This window comes from Sciurus vulgaris (assembly GCF_902686455.1).
Source record: "Sciurus vulgaris genome assembly, chromosome: 15".
Taxonomy (NCBI): domain Eukaryota; kingdom Metazoa; phylum Chordata; class Mammalia; order Rodentia; family Sciuridae; genus Sciurus; species Sciurus vulgaris.
In genome coordinates this window covers 86,634,524-86,652,071 of record NC_136476.1, presented here as the reverse complement: position 1 = coordinate 86,652,071, position 17,548 = coordinate 86,634,524, and the positions used below count along the sequence as shown (strand labels likewise).

Sequence of the window (17,548 nt, the reverse complement as noted above, 5' to 3'; positions counted from 1 at the left end):
TGCACATGTATCTTTTATTCAGAAATTAAAGTTGGAACCCCGTGGACCCCAAACATATGAATATTTCTTTAGGGTATAATCGTTTCTCCCTTTTCTTTGTTTCAAGGAAAACCAGCATTGGAATCACCTGATTCAGGATGCTCAGAAGCGTGGTGCCATCATTAAGACCTGTGACAAAAACTATAAACATGATGCAATGAAGATTCTGAAACTCAAGCCTGTGCTACAGAGAAGTCTGACCCACCCACCTACCACCGCCCCAGAGGTGTCCCGACCCCAAGGCGGCTTGCCTAGCAGCAAGCTAGACAGTGAATTTGCCAAGACGTCTTTTGCATCTTCTGTATACCACACGCCTTCTGAGTCCAGGGAAGCTGCTGTTACTTCAAAAGACCCTGAAAGGCCGCCTCTTCAGGACCGACTTCGGGACCCTCGGCTGCTGAGGAGATTGGGTGCTGACGCCAAGGGGAAATTCCTAAGAGATCCACAACCCCTGAGCCCCCAGCATCCTGGAGCAACACCTCCCCTGGGAGAGCCAGGCTTTCCCATAACTCACCAGGACCTGGGCAGTGCAGTGCCACTGTCTGCTGCTAAACTGCCCCCTCAGAGCAACCACACACCTCCCATGCAGGGCGAGCCTCCAGCCGTGAGCTCGGATGCTTCCACAAGTAAACGCAAATGTGACCCGGAAGAGGGGCTCAGTCACAGGAGAGAGACCAGGGCTTTCAGTGAGGGGGAACAGGAGAAGCATAGCTCTGTCGCATATCACACAAAGAGGAGACTGGAGAAAGAGGAGAGCTGTTCCAAGAAGAGGAAGCTTTCATAGCAAAGCCAGGTGCCTGCACCACCAGCCACAGGCAGACTCGAGGCGACCAGCTGTAGGACCATCCTGACAAGACCATCTCTTCCTTAGAGGAGGCTGTGCTGTCGGAGAACACGAGAGTGCATCTTAACACCTGAGCCTTTGGTCGTCTTCAGTGCTTCCTCTCAGTTGCAAAAGCTTTCGGAGGATGTTTGTGTATCTGCGATAATGTCCTTGAAGTCAGAGACTCAAAATGTCAATCTCCTGTTCTTTAGAAAAGGAGGTCAGACTGGGGTGGATGTTGTAAAAGTTGAAGTGTATATTTGTATAGCAAATAACAAAATCCTTTTAAAATTTAATCTAGTAGGCCGCTTTTCTTTCCCCTGCTTAAATGTTAATCATTTTCAACAAAACAAACTTTATATTGGGGGGCGGGAGGGTGGGGAGGGAGCAAGAGAGGAGGCAGGTCCTTTCAGCCATTGCTATGGCAAGACAGGTTTCCTTACAGCTGAGGTGATTTGGAATAATCTGAGTTAGTGCTAGTGGGTCAGATGTCTCTAGCTCTATTTAAATAAAAACGACTGGAGTTTCCTGGGGAACTTCGGGAATCAGTTATGTTAGGTAAGGTTCTGCTTTTGTGGTGTGTGCATTTTTAGACAAGGCACCTTGGCACAGGGTATTAAATATCTGATTGGTTCATAGACCTGTTTTAGAGTTCATGTAGTTCTCTGGCTGAAATTCTTACACTTCTTGAACTACGATAATAAGAGATGGAAGAAGTCCTTGAAGCACCTTTCAGATGCACCAGCACACTGTGGTGGATGTGGTTCCCGAATTCTAAATGAGGACTGGGCCGGCTGTGGAAGAACCAACACAGGTTGCTTGCTGAGCTTTTGGATTGCTAGGGAAATTTAACACTTCCCAGGGAATCCCAGTCACCAGGCAGCTTGGTGACCACTGGGCAGGCTGAGTAGAGAATTTCAGGCAGGAAAGAAACTCTTAAGTAAAAAGAAAGGTAATAGGTTTAGAACTAGGAAGTCAGCAGACCGATTTCCTATGGGCTTCAGGATGTCCATGGGTGAAAGTGTGCTGTGTGGTTGGTGGCCTACTTCTGTGGAGCTGGTGGCATCTGTGGGAGGAAAGTGGGGTGGCAGGAGGACTGGCTCAGGACTGGGAGGGAGGGCCAACTTTGTGCCTAATTTTGTTGGAATTTCTAAGATTGTATACCTGATGGTTGTAATGACCGATCACTTATAGCAAATTCTGTGCAGCCCATTAATTAGCTAATTCGGGGCAGGAAAACAAATACCTGAAGATAAATGTGCACTATGTGAAATTTTCTCCGTCATCTGCTTTTTCAGCAAAAAGGATTTTGTGTTAGAAATTGTACTGATGCATGTTTTAAAGAGCCTTGAAAAAACAGCTTTTGGTCGCCAAAAGTTGGAGTGTGCTATTACATTACCTGTGTTTTTCCCACTGGTGCCTGGGCGTCTGACTACCGTCAGCGGAACGTTCCTGAACTCAGGGAGCTCAGCACCTTGAGCACTTAGGCCCCGGTTGGTGGCTGCCTCCAGTCTGTGATGGGGGTCAGGCTGGGGTGTGCCCTCTCCCTGGCTGCAGGCTCTGTAGGCTTCCTCCACGCGCCTTTGTCAGGAAGCCTTCTTGTGACCTCAGTTGACTCTGCTATTTTGATAGTGCTTGATTTAGCAGAGACTCTTAGGGGTGCCCACTTAGGTAGGGAGATGACAAAAGTCACTGGTGTCAGGACCTATCCCAGGCTGCTCTCGTTGACACATGATTATAAGAACTAAGTTTCCCTGCAAATGCACCCTCACAGCTCCACACTGGACGGCATTCTTTCCATTCAGGTTGATCCCTGTTCTCAGGTTGTGGTTGTCTTTTGGGTCGCTGCTCAGAGGACAGTTACATGAAAATTGACAAGAACGGCAGCCTTTTTTCCTTCTTTCTTTTTTATTTTTTTGTGGGGGAGGGCTGCTGGGATCTAACCCAGGACCTCGTGTGCTAGGCAAGTACGTGCTCTGCCACTGAGCTGCTCTCCTGACCCCCTGCATCCTTTTTAGCAAACAAACCTGTGTCCTGTGACAACCTCTCTTCAGCAGAACACATTGTACCTGACATTGAATTTGCAACTGTTATTTGTTCCAATTGGTAAAGCATTTGCAGAAAGCGTTTGGCATATGTGCTGTGACTGTCATGGCAGTGTGCTGAACAGGGCTCTTTCTTGCAAGACTTTTAGGGGTGACCACTTGGGAGGTGACAAGTCACTGCCACGTCCTTGCACAACATGTCTTTTCAGTATTGGTCATTTCAAAATGAATATATTCTATTCAAAAACTTGTTTTGCTTCTTTGTATATATTTCCCTTAGGTTTATTGTGCACAGTTTGTTTAGGTATATGTTTTGTGAATTATTGGGAGCAAATTTGTAAGTACTTGTGAATAACCTGTAAATTAGTTTTATAAGAAAAATGTACTAAACTATTTTTCGAACTTAGTTGTGCAGAATGACAATTTTTTCCCTTTAGTTTTGACTTTCTATGCTGTATATTCGTAGCTGGGATTTGACAAACAATAGCCCTGTTCTCTTTGTTGAAATCTAAATTTTAAGAGAAATAGGCAGAATTAAAAGTGGAAACAAGAAAACTGACATGGGCTATAAGTCATATGTTGTTAATCTGCCATTTCAGTGTTTCATGCTGGAATTTCTAGGTGGGGTTTGTGTCATTCAGATATAAAAAGTTCATATTCCATCCCCAGTCCAGCTCGCCTTGCTTACCAGCTCCTGTTGGGATTCTGAGGTGCACGCTGCCATCTGGGTGTGCGGTTGTGTGGAATGTGTATTCCACAGGACAAGCTCACCACCTGGCGGGGGTTGCGAGGGACAGTGGGAGGAAACCAGTGGTGAGAAGTTAGGCTCCCCGTGGGGGGCATGGTGTTAATGGTCGTAGATGCGGAACACGTTTTGTCAATACAGAAACTTCGGGAATTGCAGTCACTTGCCCAACCTCACTGCCGTTAAAGGCACTTGACCTCAGCCTAGGCATCTTGTGCTGTTCCCAGAGCTCCTTCAGTATGCATGCACTATGGTGGACGGGCGAGTGGCGTGTGTGCACCCTGGGGGTGTCATATTTTGCCAAATGGCCCAAGGAGAGGGTGCTGTGTGATGGTTCATTTGTGGAATCCTTATTGCAGTGGCCATTGCAGTAATTCTGGCCATCACCAGACATCTACCTAAGCACCCACCTCTGGGTTTGGGTGTTCGTCTGCTTGAGGAATTAATAATTCAGGGAGGAAACTAAAATTTAGTTTCAACTTAATAGGAATTTATAGGGTTAGGCAGCACCACGAAACCTTTCTGTACGCAGGCAGCCCTCCACAACTCCAGAGACCCGAGTGGCTGTCACCCTTCCCCACTGCACAGAGGCATCTGCCAAGTCAGCTGGCATGCACAATAGTCACAGATGCCGTTGGAGGCCAGAGGGAGCCGCCCCCTGTTCTAGGCAGCACCGCTGCAGGTAGAGCTGTTACACTCAGAGTTTTAAAAATTGGACATGCACGTGAGTTAGCTGGGCAGTTTCTAGAAGGTTCTACTGCCTCAACCCACCCGAGAGTTTTCTGACTTAATGGGTCTGGCACAGCCCTTGCCTTTCTTCTAAAGTGTTTTAAGTTTAAACTCAGGTGATTCCATGAAACAGCCAGCTCTCGGGTGTGGCTCCTATGGATCAACAGGAAAGAGGAGCAGCCCTGGGAGCCTTTAGTGACCTCTCTGAGTGCCCTAAGCAGCCCATGGAGAAAGGCCATCTACATGTTTTTGCTACCACAGAAGGGAGGTTCCCAAGGGTGGTGATGCATGCCAAGGGAAGGAAAACAAAGGGTCAGGTGAGTCCTGAGCCATCAGAAGGGAAGAAGTTTCCCAGGTCTAGAAAGATCCAGCACAAATCAATAGCCAACCAGGTTTTGAAAAGGCAACTAGGGCAGAGCACTTGCCTAGCATATGTGAGGCACTGGGTTCGATTCTTAGCACCTCATATAAATAAATAAAGGTCCATTAACAACTAAAAAGAAAATATTAGAAAAGGCAACCAATTGGGTGTGTGCCCTGGACCCAGCAAAGATGCCTAAGTAGCTGCTTTTAAGCAAAGGGCTCTAGAATGAAACACACCGTCCACACCCCAACACTCCCATCACATCCAGGTTCTCTGCCAAGCCCAGATGTGCATACTGGTGTTTTCCCCAGTGCACAGATGTTTAAATTCACACGGTGTTAAGTTGGTAAGCTGGCTTGCCCAGAGCAGTACAGCTGAGGACAAGCAAAGGTGCGCCTCCAGCCGCACCTCGTGACCCACAGCCTTTGCTTACCACCACTACAGTGGTTCCTGAGCAAGATGGCCATGTGGCTGGGCGAGAGCTGGTGTCACCCAGAAGGGAGGCTGGGGAGGCCTCAGCTCCGCCCTTGGCATTGACTGGGCAGTTCACCTCCCCTGTGGGTTTTACTTACTTTACCTGAACTGGAGTTTGAGTTCTCTTGTGATTCCTTTCACCAGTATGATCTAAAATTCCAGCCCCTGACTCCGGGGGTTCTGAGAGGGGGAAACGAGAAGGGGTGATGGGTTTGTAATTTGTCAGCTTCCATGCTGAATTCCTAAAACTTCAGGATGGGCCCCAGGAAACACTATTCTGTTCTTCAGATTTGGAGGGCAGAGATGGAATGACAGCCCTGTGGCCCTTAGGCTCAGAAGGTTACAACGGGCCACCTTACCTGCGGCCTGTTGGCTGACCTGAAGCCGGTCATCCTGTGCTTCAGCTTCTCCAGTCCCTGCCAGGTAGACATCTGGTGGGACCACTCACCTCCAAAGTTGGAGGCAGGCAGATCTGGCTTCCACCCACCCTGGGGATCCAGCTATCCTTGCTCTCCACACTGGACACCTATCTCCCTTTCCTGCTGCAGACTGCCAATTCTAGCATCAGAAATGTCTTGTGTGTTTTATGGTTGTGTTTTATGGTTGTCAGGCATAGTATAACCAATACATTTGAAAGCCCCAGTAGACACTAGTATAATTTTTGTATTCCACAGACCTCCAAGTTTTAAGGCATGTAAAAGGAGAAGGATACCGCCACCTGCTATTTGATGCGTTTGTACGTACCCCCTCGTTCCTGGCATTCCAAGTTGCCTCCGACATCATTTTGCTTCAACCAGAGAACTGTTTATTTCCAAGAAGTTATGCCAGCAATGAATTCTCTCAATTTTCCCTAAGAGTGCTCATGTCACCTCTCCAGAGGGATGTTTTGCTGGGTATAGAATTCTGGGTCAACCAGAATGTCGCCACCTGCAGCAACAATCTCGTGGGTATTTATCGGAGGCGGACTGGAAATGAACTACTGCTATCTTTCTTTAGTGGGCTGCTTTCTTGCTTGTTTACTCCCTAGTTTATAGAGGAAGAGAGGCTTTGAGAGGAGAGAGAGAGAACCTTTGCTTAAGAGAGAGTCTTTGCTTATCGGAGCGGCTACACTTTCAGAGATGTTACTTTTCAGAGTTCTGCTGCTGCTTCTTAAAGGTGCAGCCTACGTCCTGTGTCCTAAAGGTGCATGCTAGAAGTGCGTGCTAAAGGTGTGTCTATGGTGCATCCCGTGTACTGCGATCTGTGATCTGTGATCTGCCATCTGCCTTCTGCGATCTATCAAAGGTGCTGCTTATCCTTGGTGCTTCCTATAGGTGTGTGTCTTATATACCTAAGGCAGCCAATCAGCTTAGGATTAGCACAGTTGAAGCACGCCCCTCGGTACCAATCAAGAAAGAATGAGGAATATCTGTTGACCACTAGGGCAGAGGAGATATTAACTAATCAGGCAAAAGTAGATCACGCCGTGTTAACACTAACTATGCGCCACCTCTTGGCTCAACGCCAGCCACCATCTTAGGGTTACCCAAACATGTCTTCTGCACAACAACACGATTTTCTTTCAGCTCTCGAAAGATGATGTCCACTGTTTTCTGAACTCCGTGGTTCCTCATGCAAAATTCAGTCATTGAAATAATTATTCCCCCATGCTGTGGCCTCCCCCCAAAAATTTATATGTTGAAACAGTCTCCCTGGGATAGTAGTAAGAGGGGCTTCCAGATTTCCATTAAAGAAGCAGGAGAGCTGTAAAAAATAAATGTCATTGATTACAGGGTGTTGACCTTTTGCAGTGGTGGGCGCTGGTTAGTCCCTGTAATAGCATTGTCTTCATGTCTGTTATTTCTTCAAATTTGTTGTTGTTGTTGTTCACCAATTTTTTGATGCTCTGTGGACCTTCTGATCTCATTTTTTTTAATGAATTGGACAATTTTCTCTTGATCTTCAAATTCACTGAATCTTTCTGCTATTGAACCCATCCAGTGAAATGCTACTTTAAATACTGAATTTTTGAAAATTTCCAACTCCTGCTGCCAGCTAAGGTGGGCCAGCAGGGCAGGCACAGCCCAGCGCTCTGGAGCTACACTGAGTTCTCCTAGTCCGTTAATACTTGAGAAAGAACATTAACCCTTAGTAACTCCCCTTGGGTTTCCTTGGATAGATGCCCTTCGTCCAGGAGAGCAGTGGGGAAATGGCTTTGACCCATTCCTCTGTGGGTCTCTGGCTGGCCAGGCACCTGGTGCCCGGTCCTCCTCTTTTCCCCTCCAGGAGAGCAGCCCTTTGGCCAGCATTCAGTGAGCGGAATTTTGGGCCCCTCTTGCCTGGAGTCCCTGGGGCTTGTGCAGAGGACCACACACACACTGCCCCTGGTGGCCGCAGCGGGGACTGCACCTGTCCTGCCCCTTGGTGGCCACATGCCCAGGATGCAGCCAGCACCTGGGGAGAACTGCCCCTCCTGGCTAGGGCTTGTGCACCTACCCCTCTCCCCAGGTGGGAGTGGCCCTAGGATGCAGGGCAGCAGAGTTCATCTTCAAAGGGCTGGAGGCAGAGACCTACCCAGACATCTGCAGCTCCTGCCTGGCTACAAATCCCCACCCTCCATCGCCCAGCCTGCCTGGCCTCAAGCCTGTCCTACCCCAGGCTCCACCAGGGTTCACCCACGGCTCTTATTTATCACAGAGAGCAACTACACCCAGGTTGGCCTCCACAGGCCTCCTGGCCCTCACCTGGCCGCCTTGCTCGCCCAGCTCCTGCCTGCCATTCCTCGGCCTCTCCTATTCTCCGAGACCCCTGACCCTCTGGAATGTTCTTTATGCTTCCAGCATCTTTATCTCGGGAGGCCTCCCCAGGAAGCTGGCCCTGGTCACTGCCCTGCACATCCTTGGGCAGAGCCCAGCTCTGGCACCACCTCCCCGTCCCTGCCAGGCTGAGGGCGTGGTGTGTCCTCCATAGGCAGGTGATGCTTCTTGCTGTTTTGAAGACCTAGTTCAAGCATTTGGAAGAGCTCACAGTAGCACACAGAGGCCTTGTGTCCCGCGGCTTTGCTTTCAATCCTTCACTTCCTTAGAAAATAAAGCACTGTAGGTCCCATCCCTGTCCTGGGAGGGCCTCCTGACCTCAGGATGCAGAAGGCCCAAGCTCCCTCTGTGTGCACTCTGCCCAGCTGTGGAATCAGCCTTTACTGCCCAGAGCCCTTCCTCCTCTTCATAAAAAAGGGTGAGTAGAGGCCATGATCTGAGCCCACCTCTAATTCTAGGAGTTCCTAGAGCGTCCTAAAGCCTTCCTCCTCAGGGGAGGAGGGACAGAATCAGGACAGGACAGCAACTGGTCCAGCTCCTGGGTTTCAGGTGGGGGCCTGAGGGGACAGGGAGTGGTGGGGGTGGCTTTTGGCACCAAGCACTAGTGGGCCCCTTCCCTCCTTTCTACCCTGCCACGGTGCCCTGCCTCCCACTGGCCCTTTCTCAACACTACAGATGTTACTGCTCCTGCTCGGATCCCACAGAGCACCCAGGACCACTCAGGTCCTGGACCACCCAGGACCTGAGGGGACTCAGGCCACCACATGCTGGCTGTGTCTGGAGCAGCCCAGGGAAGGTCACTTGAGCACAGGTCACAGGGACCTGTGCTGACTGGCTGGAGGACCTCAGATGTTAGAGCCAGGTACCCGGCCTCGTCGGTGCCCCCCCAGCCTTGGAAATGTGTCCCCAGCTCACTGCTGCCTCCAGGCAAGGTGCTGCCCATGTCCACTCCCCCGTGCCTTAGGCCCTACCTGGGCTGCCAAGGACTCCAGGAGCCTCATCCCCACTTGTGGGTGAGCCCCGCCCATGTCACCCTTGGTTCCCGGCGTCCACTCAGCCCTTAAGGCCTCTTGGGAACAGGCCCTGCCTCTGTCCTTCAGGCCAGCCCCTCCGGGCCTCTTTGAGGGTTGTTGGGTCAGGGTGGAGCACTGGAGAGGACCAGGGTCACAAAGCGGCCGTGAGATGGGGGCCATGGCCTGGGCAGCGCTGCCGTGGCCTCTCGGTATAGGAGCCCCCAAGGCAGGTGGCACTGTCCTTGCGCCTGCTGGCAGGCGCAGGACCTACTCTCCCCAGGTCACCTCTCCAGTCCTGCCAGCCTCCCCTGCCCCCACCCTGTGGAGGAGCCCCAGGGGCCAGGCCTGCTGGGGGGGGGGGGCTGCCAAGGCTTCCTGGTCCTCCTCGGTACAACAGCTGGGGCAGCTGCGCCCTGCTTGGGAGGAAGGCAGGTGGGGTGAGCGTGGCCCTGCCAGCCTGGGGCTCGGGACTCAGGCAGGGGCCGTGGGGCCTGGTCGAAGGTGCACGGTCCTCAAGTTCATGCTGAATGACGAAAGGAGCAGGGAGGAGGGAGGGAATGTGGCCGCAGCCCTTGGCAGGTGTGGGGAGGGAGGAACGGAGCTCCACTAGCAGTTGACACGTAGTGGTGGCCTACTGTGTACTGGGCGCCATCCTGAACACGCCACTCATTTACTGCTCAAAACAGCTCTGGGGTGCGGGCACTGTTTTTAACATCTCATTTCACTGTTGAGAATTTGGAGGCACAGAGACACTGAGTGACTTGCTCAGGGTCACCCAGCCAATAGGTGGTGCAGGACAGCTTGGGATGCTGGTGGGGCTCCAAAGCCAGTGCCCTTCCTGGCCACCTCTCTATCTTTGGAGCCATCCCTCCCTTGGAGCCACCATGTGGGCACTGGACAGCTGTGTGAGACCCCAGCACCCAGGACTCCAGCCTGTCCCAGCTGTTCCTGGCAGGGTCCCAAGGGCCACGTGCTCCATCGGCCCAAAGATCCTCTGGCCAGAAACCACCTGGAGTGCTGCAGCTGCAGGCCGCCCACCTGGCCATCTGCAGGTGTCCAGCCTCGGGCCTGCCTTTGCAGGGTACTGAGTTCCCCTGTGCCACCAGGAGCAGCCACAGAGGCTCAGGGGCCTGGCCAGATCCTGCCGGGCAGAGGGGTGCATGGGCAGCTCCCAGTCTGGGACTGGAGCCCCTGCCGGCAGACCCGGGCTGGGTGGGGAGGAGGGCCGCGAAATGCCAGGAGAAAAGACGAAAGGATCAGGGTGGACGTTCCTCTATGTAGGAGCTTCGTCCATGTTCTGAACACATACCAAACCCTACGCAGCAACACGGGCATGCACAGGGAGGCCATTACTGCTGAAAACAGAAGAAAGGGCCACAGCGGAGGCCTTCAGGGTGATGGCTTGGACAAGAGGGTGCTCTTGGACCCTGGACTCTGCTTCTCCCTGGCTGTGTGACCCTGGGCAACTGGCACACCCATTCTGTGGTAGCCAGGACTTCTTTCTTTGTGGCCTTCCCCTGGTTGGGGAAAGACAGCCCACTCCCTCAAGGGAGCAGGGAAATGGAGTCCGGTGGAAGCCCAGCGGGCAGCCAGCAGGGAGGTGCTGGGGACGGCATCTGGGCTCCAGCTCTGCCCAGCCTGGGCAGGATGCTGACTTGTGGTTCCTGGCTTTGTGGCTCCAGCCTCATGTCTAGCTCTCCTGACATGTGTCCATGGGTCCCAGGAGCCTTCAAATAATCTCCTTTGCTGCTTAAATTCCTGGAGTTGGGTTTGGTGCTGGGAGTGAAGATCCCTGGCCAGACAGGTTGGACCGCGGCAGTGGGGCACCACAGAGCCCTGGAGGAGCCTCGTGGCAAGAACTGTCCCCAGGGTTGACAGGGAGAGAGCGGTGTCCTGTCCTCAGCATGGGAGGGACACATGGTCAGGAATTTATCCTGCATTTCAAAAATAGTTCTGCGGGAGAACTTTGTTCCTCACACAAAGAGATACCGAATGTTCGCGGTAACAGGTATGCTGATCACCCCGATTCGATCACACACAGTAGAGGCATGTATCCAGATATCACACTGTAGCCCTCCAAAAAGTGTTGAAAGATAAAGAGAGCGGGTGTGGTGGCACACACTGTAGGCCCAGTCACCAGGAGGCTGCGGTGAGAGGGCCACCACTCAAGCCCAGGAGTTCCAGGTCAGCCTGGGCAGCAGAACAAGAACCCATCTCATAAAACAAACTCAAACCCAAAAAGGAAATGTTGAACCTCAGCACATGAGTTTAACAAATACTGAGGCGGGGACAATATCTGTGCGGGGGTTTATTTTATGGAAAAGTACTAGAAATATTTATCAGAAGACATTAACAGTTATTAGCTCTGGACGGTGGTTGTGGGTAATTTTAATTTAAAAAGTATGGCTAGCTCGCTTTCCTGTTTTCTGGCTTCCCTACAAGTTGTGATTTGTGTTTTAAAAAGGAAAAAATAAATAAGTGAAGCCTTTTCCCCCAGAGGCCTCTCCCCTTAACTCTTCCCACCCGAACTGTGCTGGGAAGGGCCAGGTCCCTCCAGGGGACCCACCCCCAACCCTATGTTCTGCCCCAGCCTCCTAGGACTGCCCGGGAGACACCAGCAGGCTGCTTCCCAGGGCCTGTGACTCCTCCTGGCTGCGAGGCCAGGCAGGAAGGCAGGAAGGCAGGCACTGTGTTGAGGGGCGGCAAGGGAGTCGCACCTCCCAGCAGAGCTTTCTGATGAAGCTGGGCTCCCCAGGGCTCCTTGCTCAGCCTGCCCTGGCTGCAGGGGAGGAAGTGGAAGGAGGGCAGGGCAGGTTGTCCTGGGTGGATGCTGCCTGAGGGTTAACACCGGGGCCAGGCAGCCTTGAGTACCGGCCTGCCCCTGCTTCTTGGCGACCTCAGGCCAGTTACTTCCCCTCTCTCAGCCTCCACGTACCCCTCTATAAAACGGGCACAACAGCCCTTCCTCCTAAGACCATGATTCTCAAGCTGGGACAATTTTGCATCCAGCTCTGGCAGCCTGGAGACACCTCTGGCTGCCAGAGGGAGGAAGGGGCGCTACTGGCATCTGAAGCCAGAGACGCAGTTAAACACCCCACGGCCTACAGGGCAGGCCTGGGACGGTCAGCCCCGGACATCAGTGGTGCCAAGCTGAAGGTGGAGTTACACATGAGGCACCCGAGGGGGTGGCCATTCCTACCCCAGCTGTGAAATGGGAGTTGGCTGTCGCTCAGAACCAGATGTCAGAATGTGAGCTCTGGGGACGAGGGAGCACCTTAGGAGACGGGCTGGGCTCGACGGGTTCCAGTGAGCTTTCTCTCCTTCTCCTTAGTCTGGATGTCAGAGTTTTCCAAATGGCCATGGGCAGCTTTCCTTCCACACTCCAGCCAAGGTCAGGGCCAAGCTGTGAGCTGTACCCTCTGGGACAGGGGCTGCCTTGATTTACAAGGCACTCTACCACCCCTCGCTGTAACGTGGACGGCTTGCACCACCTGACGCAGCAGGGCCCAGCTGCCGCGGTCAGGGAGGGTGGCAGGGGCCCGTGGGCCTCTCCTGCTGGACCCATGGAGCGTGTGCAGTGCCCCCACCCCGCTGCAGTAGGCTGACAGCTCCCAGCAGCCCTGGTTGCACTGCAGACCCACACTGGCCTCAAGGCATCAAGTGACTGACATGAAGTGCCCTTCCTCTGCTGCGGTGGCATTCATTCTCCAGACCCCCGCCCCGTCCCTGTGGGTCAGGCCCAGAGGTCAGGGCCCAGCTGCGTCCCCTGGGTCTGGGGCTGACACTCTAATTTTCAGTGCGCATACTGCCCCTTTTGCTGGAACAAAGCCTGGTTCCAGGGATGCTGACACCTCCTTCCCCTGCCCTGTCCTAGCCCCCTCCCTCACAGACGTTTCCTAAGAATAGTGCCCTCTACAGATCCATGCACGACAGCCTCAGCCAGCACCCTGACCTCTGTGTGGCTCTGGCTTATGCAGGGCCCTTCCTTCACATCCTGATATCCCGGTGACTGGGAGGAAGATGGGTTTGGCCTGCCTGCCCACTTGGCCTTAAAGACAGCAGCAGGGCCAGGCGCACTGGCGCTCACCTGTGATCCCAGCAGCTGGGGAGGCTGAGGCAGGAGATCGAGAGTTCAAAGCCAGCCTCAGCAATGGCAAGGCACTAAGCAACTCAGTGAGAGCCTGTCTCTAATAAAATACAAAATAGGGCTGGGGATGCGGCTCAGTGGCTGAGTGCCCTGAGTTCAATCCCTGGCATGCCCCGCACCCCCAGAAAAGAAAGACAGCAGCAGATCCTGTCCTGGAGTGCAGGACCTGGCCTTGAAGCTCTCGTTTGTGCTTGGCACTGAGGGCAGGGCATTGCAGCAGGGGTGGATTTCAGTCTCTGGCCTGGAGACTCAGGGGCCTGGATGCCAAGCAGGGAGGGTCTGGGACTAAGGAACCGTTAAGCCTGCACAGGATAGAAAACCTCAATTCCGAAGTTTGTATCACATCAAAGTTTATTTTTTTCTCACACAATCAGAACGGGGAAGCAGCACTGTAGTGTCCCCAGCTCTGCTAGATCTTCAGTGGCCACTTCTGGGCTCCACCATCCAGAGGGAGATGTGCTCGTATCAAGGTTGCCAGAGGGCTCCTGCTTCCCACCCCCAACAGGCTAAGCAGAGCAGCGTGGGAGAGAAGAGAGAGCCAGGGTCCAACATGGGTCCAACTGAGGCTTCGTGGGGGTGGGGAAGAGGAGAGGACTCTTAGGAACTTTCTGGAAGCCCTAGCAATCGTTCCTGTTTATACCTTGTTGGCCAGAGCTGTGTCATGACCACTCTGTCCCACGAGCGGCCCCAGATATGTGTTTTATGTCACCTGGGCACTTCAGCCCCTCTAAGTGTGGTTCTCTGAACAGGAAGATGAGGTCAGAGCCTGGGGACCTGCAGGGGACCTGACAGAAGGCACTTCCTTGGGGCTGGGAGCTGACCCAGGCAACCTGGTGCTGCAAATGCAGTCGAGGAGGCCAGCAGGGGGCAGCATTTGGCCTCAAATCGTGCTTAACACCCATCCTGCTGCTCGGCCTTCTCCCGGCTGTAATCTCTCATTATGCCCAAGGCCAAGTTTTGTTCAGCTCAGTCTTAGTTGTACTCCAGGAACCTGAGAGAGATCCAGGTCTAAGCTTCCCGGCCTGGAAAGAGCAGACAGCTGGAGAAGGAAGCACAAGCGGGGACGGCAGGAGCAGGGAGAGCCATTAGAAACCAAGACCAGCTGTAGTACTGCTCAGAGGTAAGCCGGTAGGAGAGGAAGCCTTGGGAAGCGAGGCAGGGCCACCGAGGGCCGGAGAGTGACCCCTCGGCTGGAGAGGCTGAGCGGCTGCAGAGACTGTTGGGTCCTCAGAGAGCAAAGTACCTAAGTTGACAAACCTGAATTCTCAGCCGCTTCCTCTCTCCTTTGCCCCTCCCTGGTCCTTAGAAGGTAAGGGAAGAGCGTGGCCTGAGGTAGGCCTCTGCAGTGCCTACCTCTGGTCTCTCTGGCCAGGCAGGCCAAGGCCAAGGCAGCAGTGTGGTGTATGCGGGGGCGGGGGGTGACCCAATATTGAACCTGAGGCCGGGGGTCCAACAGGTCTGAGATGCCACACCCAACCTGGACAGCCGCAGAGACGGATCACAGATCAGAGCATCAGAATGGCCTTCCAGAATTCTCTATGGGCCACTTCCTCTGGCCGGAATGCTCTAGATTTGGGGGTGGGGTGGGGAAAAGGGGTACAACCTCTCAGTTTGGGGGAGCCTACCAGGAGGGTTGCCTGCTCAACCTCACAGGACCATCTAGGGAAGTGGTGGCCTTTATAGGGAAATCGTTTCTTTACAGTTATTTTGGGTTCCTCCTTAAACCCCGAACCTACTGGGTATCCACCAACACAGAAAGAAAGCAGGCCTGGGAGGCAGCAGTGAGCACTCTTTACTCTGTTCATTATACACCATAGCCACCCACGGTGACCAGCGCCCACCCAGTCCCTCCCTACAGGGGACAGTTAATACAAACAAAAATAGTTCTCTACAAAACCAAGTTTCCACCCTTCCCAACCCTTCTTTGTACCCCAACCCCAGACGGTGAGTTCCTTGGTCACCAGGCGGCTGTGGGGCTCCGGGTCTGGTGGGTTGCAAAGGAAAATAAAGAAAGAATATAAAAGAGAATCAAGTCAGCGACTGGAGTGGTAGGCAACTGGCGCTCCGGGCCGCTGGCTGGTGGTCAGCCAGGGCCGGCGCAGGGGTGTCTGCAACAGTCCTGCGTGTATGTCGGATGGGGACGGGATCTGGGGGTTGGGGCGAGCAGCGTGTCTCCTGGCCCCGTCTCACCGACAGCAAAGAAAAGTGCAAAGAAAGAGAAATAAGAAAAAGAAAATAAAGAGGCGGTGGGTAATAAAAAAGAAAAACTAAAACCAAAACCGCAGACTGCAGGGGCAGGACCCCACAGCGCCCCAGCTGCGCGGGGAGGGCAGTGCCCCGTGGCGCGAGCCGCGAGGCGGGAGCGGGAGGGCGGGAGGACTCTGCGGAGTAGCACCTGGGAGCAGCTCGGCCGCACCCTTGTCGCCGCCCGGCCTGGGACGCCGGCCCTCGGACCCCGGACGCGAAGCGCGGGGCGCCTGGCGCAGAGCGCGCGATCCACCTTCCTCGGCCGCGGATCCCGGGCGGGGCTCAGCAGCCCAGGCGAGCGGCCAGCCCCAGCAGCAGCAGGCAGCCGAGCAGGGTGGCGGGGCGAGGGGCGGCCCCGGGCGCGCGGTCGCAGTCCAGGCCGCCGTCGTCGGCGGCGAGGTCGCAGCGGGGCTGCTCGCAGCGCACCCCGGTGTAGCCGCTCGGGCAGGTGCAGCGCTGGTTCTGCACGCAGGTGCCGCCGTTCTGGCAGAGCAGCTGGTCGTCGTCGCACACGTTGGCTGCGGGGCGGAGGGGGCAGTTGACTCGGTGGTCCACCCCCCAGGTTGGAGCTTCTGTGGCGGGCATATGGGGACCCTTGGGGTGCGGCCTGGATCAGTGGCATGGGCGGCTCAGGGAGTACTTAGTGCAAAACGTCCCTGCTTGTCGGTAATAAGGGCCGGCAAGACCAGGCCCGGTCTGCCTGCCGCTACTGCTCCCTCTTCTCCGCTCCCCTCCGGGCCTTGGCGCAGCTCTGCACGCACCTGCGGCCTCGCCTCCAGAGCTTTGCGCATGCTGTTCCATGAGCCTGGAGCGCCCTTCCACCCTCTGCCTGTGGCTACGACTTGCCCCTGGGCTCTCCTCCAAGGCTTCCTTTCCTCGGGGCACACCTCTGCAGCTCCGTCTCCCCTGAGGTTTCCACCTGGGGCGGACCTGCCCACTAACGCATTCGGCCCCGCCCACACGGCCCCGCCCGACGCCCCGCCCCCAGCACCAGGCCCCGCCCACCGGGGCGGGCGCGCACTCACGGTAGCAGCCCTGACGCCAGTAGTGCGTGGGGAGGCAGTCGTCACACTTGGGCCCCACCGCGCCCTCGCGGCACTCGCAGAAGCCCGTCTCGTTGCACCGGTCGTGCACGGAGCCGATCTGGTTGCAGTTACACTCTGGGCGGACATGTGCACCGCCGCGCCGTCAGGGCGACTTGTGGCTGCCATCCGCGGGGCACCGCATCCCGCCGGGCCTCGCATCCCTCCCACCCAGGACTGCGCATTCCCGGGGTGCTGCTCCCCCACCGGGTCTGCTGGAGCCCGAATCTGGTGGGACGTCTAGAACTCAAGAGAAGCCTCCATGTTCCTCCCCTGCCCTGGCGCTGTGTGGTGTGGGCTAGTCCCTTCCCGTCTCTGGACAACTGGAGGGGGTACTCATCCTCAGTCCCGAAGAGCTGAGTCTGACAGGTGACAGGCCACCAAGCATCTATCCAGGAGGCTGTGGAGTGTGTGTATGTGTGTGGGGGGGTGACCCTTCCACGGGGCTGCCCTCCTCCTGCCCAGTAGGGTGGGTCCAGGGGTCAAATCCCTCCACCCCAAGTCCTTGAAACCCAGCTCTAATCTGATAAGGAGGCCCTGCCCTGTCCCTGCTGCTGGCCGTGTAGCCCTGGCAGCACAATTCTGTTTTGATCACTTGGAGTAGATGGACTTATCTGAAGGCTGCTGCCTTGGCGGAGGCCCGCAGCTCCAGCTTCCTGGCAGACCCTCCTCTGCACAGCCAGAGCTGCCTGGGGCAGGTAGCGGGGGCAGTCCCTGGAGCTGAGACCTGGCCTCTGCTGGAGACAGGTGGGGCAGCCCGGGTATCCTCCCTGGTTCTCTTCCCCAGGCCTACAGGAGTGCTTGTTGGTTGGGGGTTAGGCTTTGGTCCTCTGGGATGGTCTGTCCCCTGTCCAGGCCCAAGGTCTCCCTGGATTTTCTCTTCCTCGACCCTAAACTGTCTTGGAGCAGAGCGTGGTGCCTACAGGGCAGAGGGCTGCTGTGTGAGCTGGGCTCTGCTTATGAAGCATTTGAAGGAGACACTTCAGCAACAGAACAGGGCTAAAACCTTTCACCCGATCACCTCCCGATTTTACAATATGGAGCC

General features: G+C 54.8%; 2 protein-coding genes across 13 annotated transcripts in view; one reads left to right on the top strand and one right to left on the bottom strand.

Moving 5' to 3' along the window:
• The window catches only part of SETX (senataxin), a 76,790-nt gene extending 73,085 nt beyond the window's left edge, over positions 1-3,705 (top strand). For 2 of the 6 annotated variants that reach the window (XM_079111665.1, XM_079111664.1), the window contains exon 25: positions 107-3,701. In XM_079111665.1, coding sequence (XP_078967791.1) covers positions 107-823 — 717 coding nt within the window. In that variant the 3' untranslated portion in view covers positions 824-3,701. Of the gene's footprint in view, positions 1-106 lie in introns of all 6 variants that reach the window. The other 4 variants (XM_079111662.1, XM_079111661.1, XM_079111666.1 and 1 more) reach the window with 3 other exon arrangements.
• A 9,721-nt stretch (positions 3,706-13,426) lies between these two features.
• The window catches only part of NTNG2 (netrin G2), a 61,121-nt gene continuing 56,999 nt past the window's right edge, over positions 13,427-17,548 (bottom strand). For 2 of the 7 annotated variants that reach the window (XM_079111725.1, XM_079111726.1), the window contains 2 exons: positions 16,447-16,581; positions 13,430-15,939 (listed from right to left, as the gene is read on the bottom strand). In XM_079111725.1, the coding sequence (XP_078967851.1) occupies positions 15,704-15,939; positions 16,447-16,581 (371 nt within the window). In that variant the 3' untranslated portion in view covers positions 13,430-15,703. Of the gene's footprint in view, positions 15,940-16,446; positions 16,582-17,548 lie in introns of all 7 variants that reach the window. The other 5 variants (XM_079111732.1, XM_079111731.1, XM_079111735.1 and 2 more) reach the window with 5 other exon arrangements.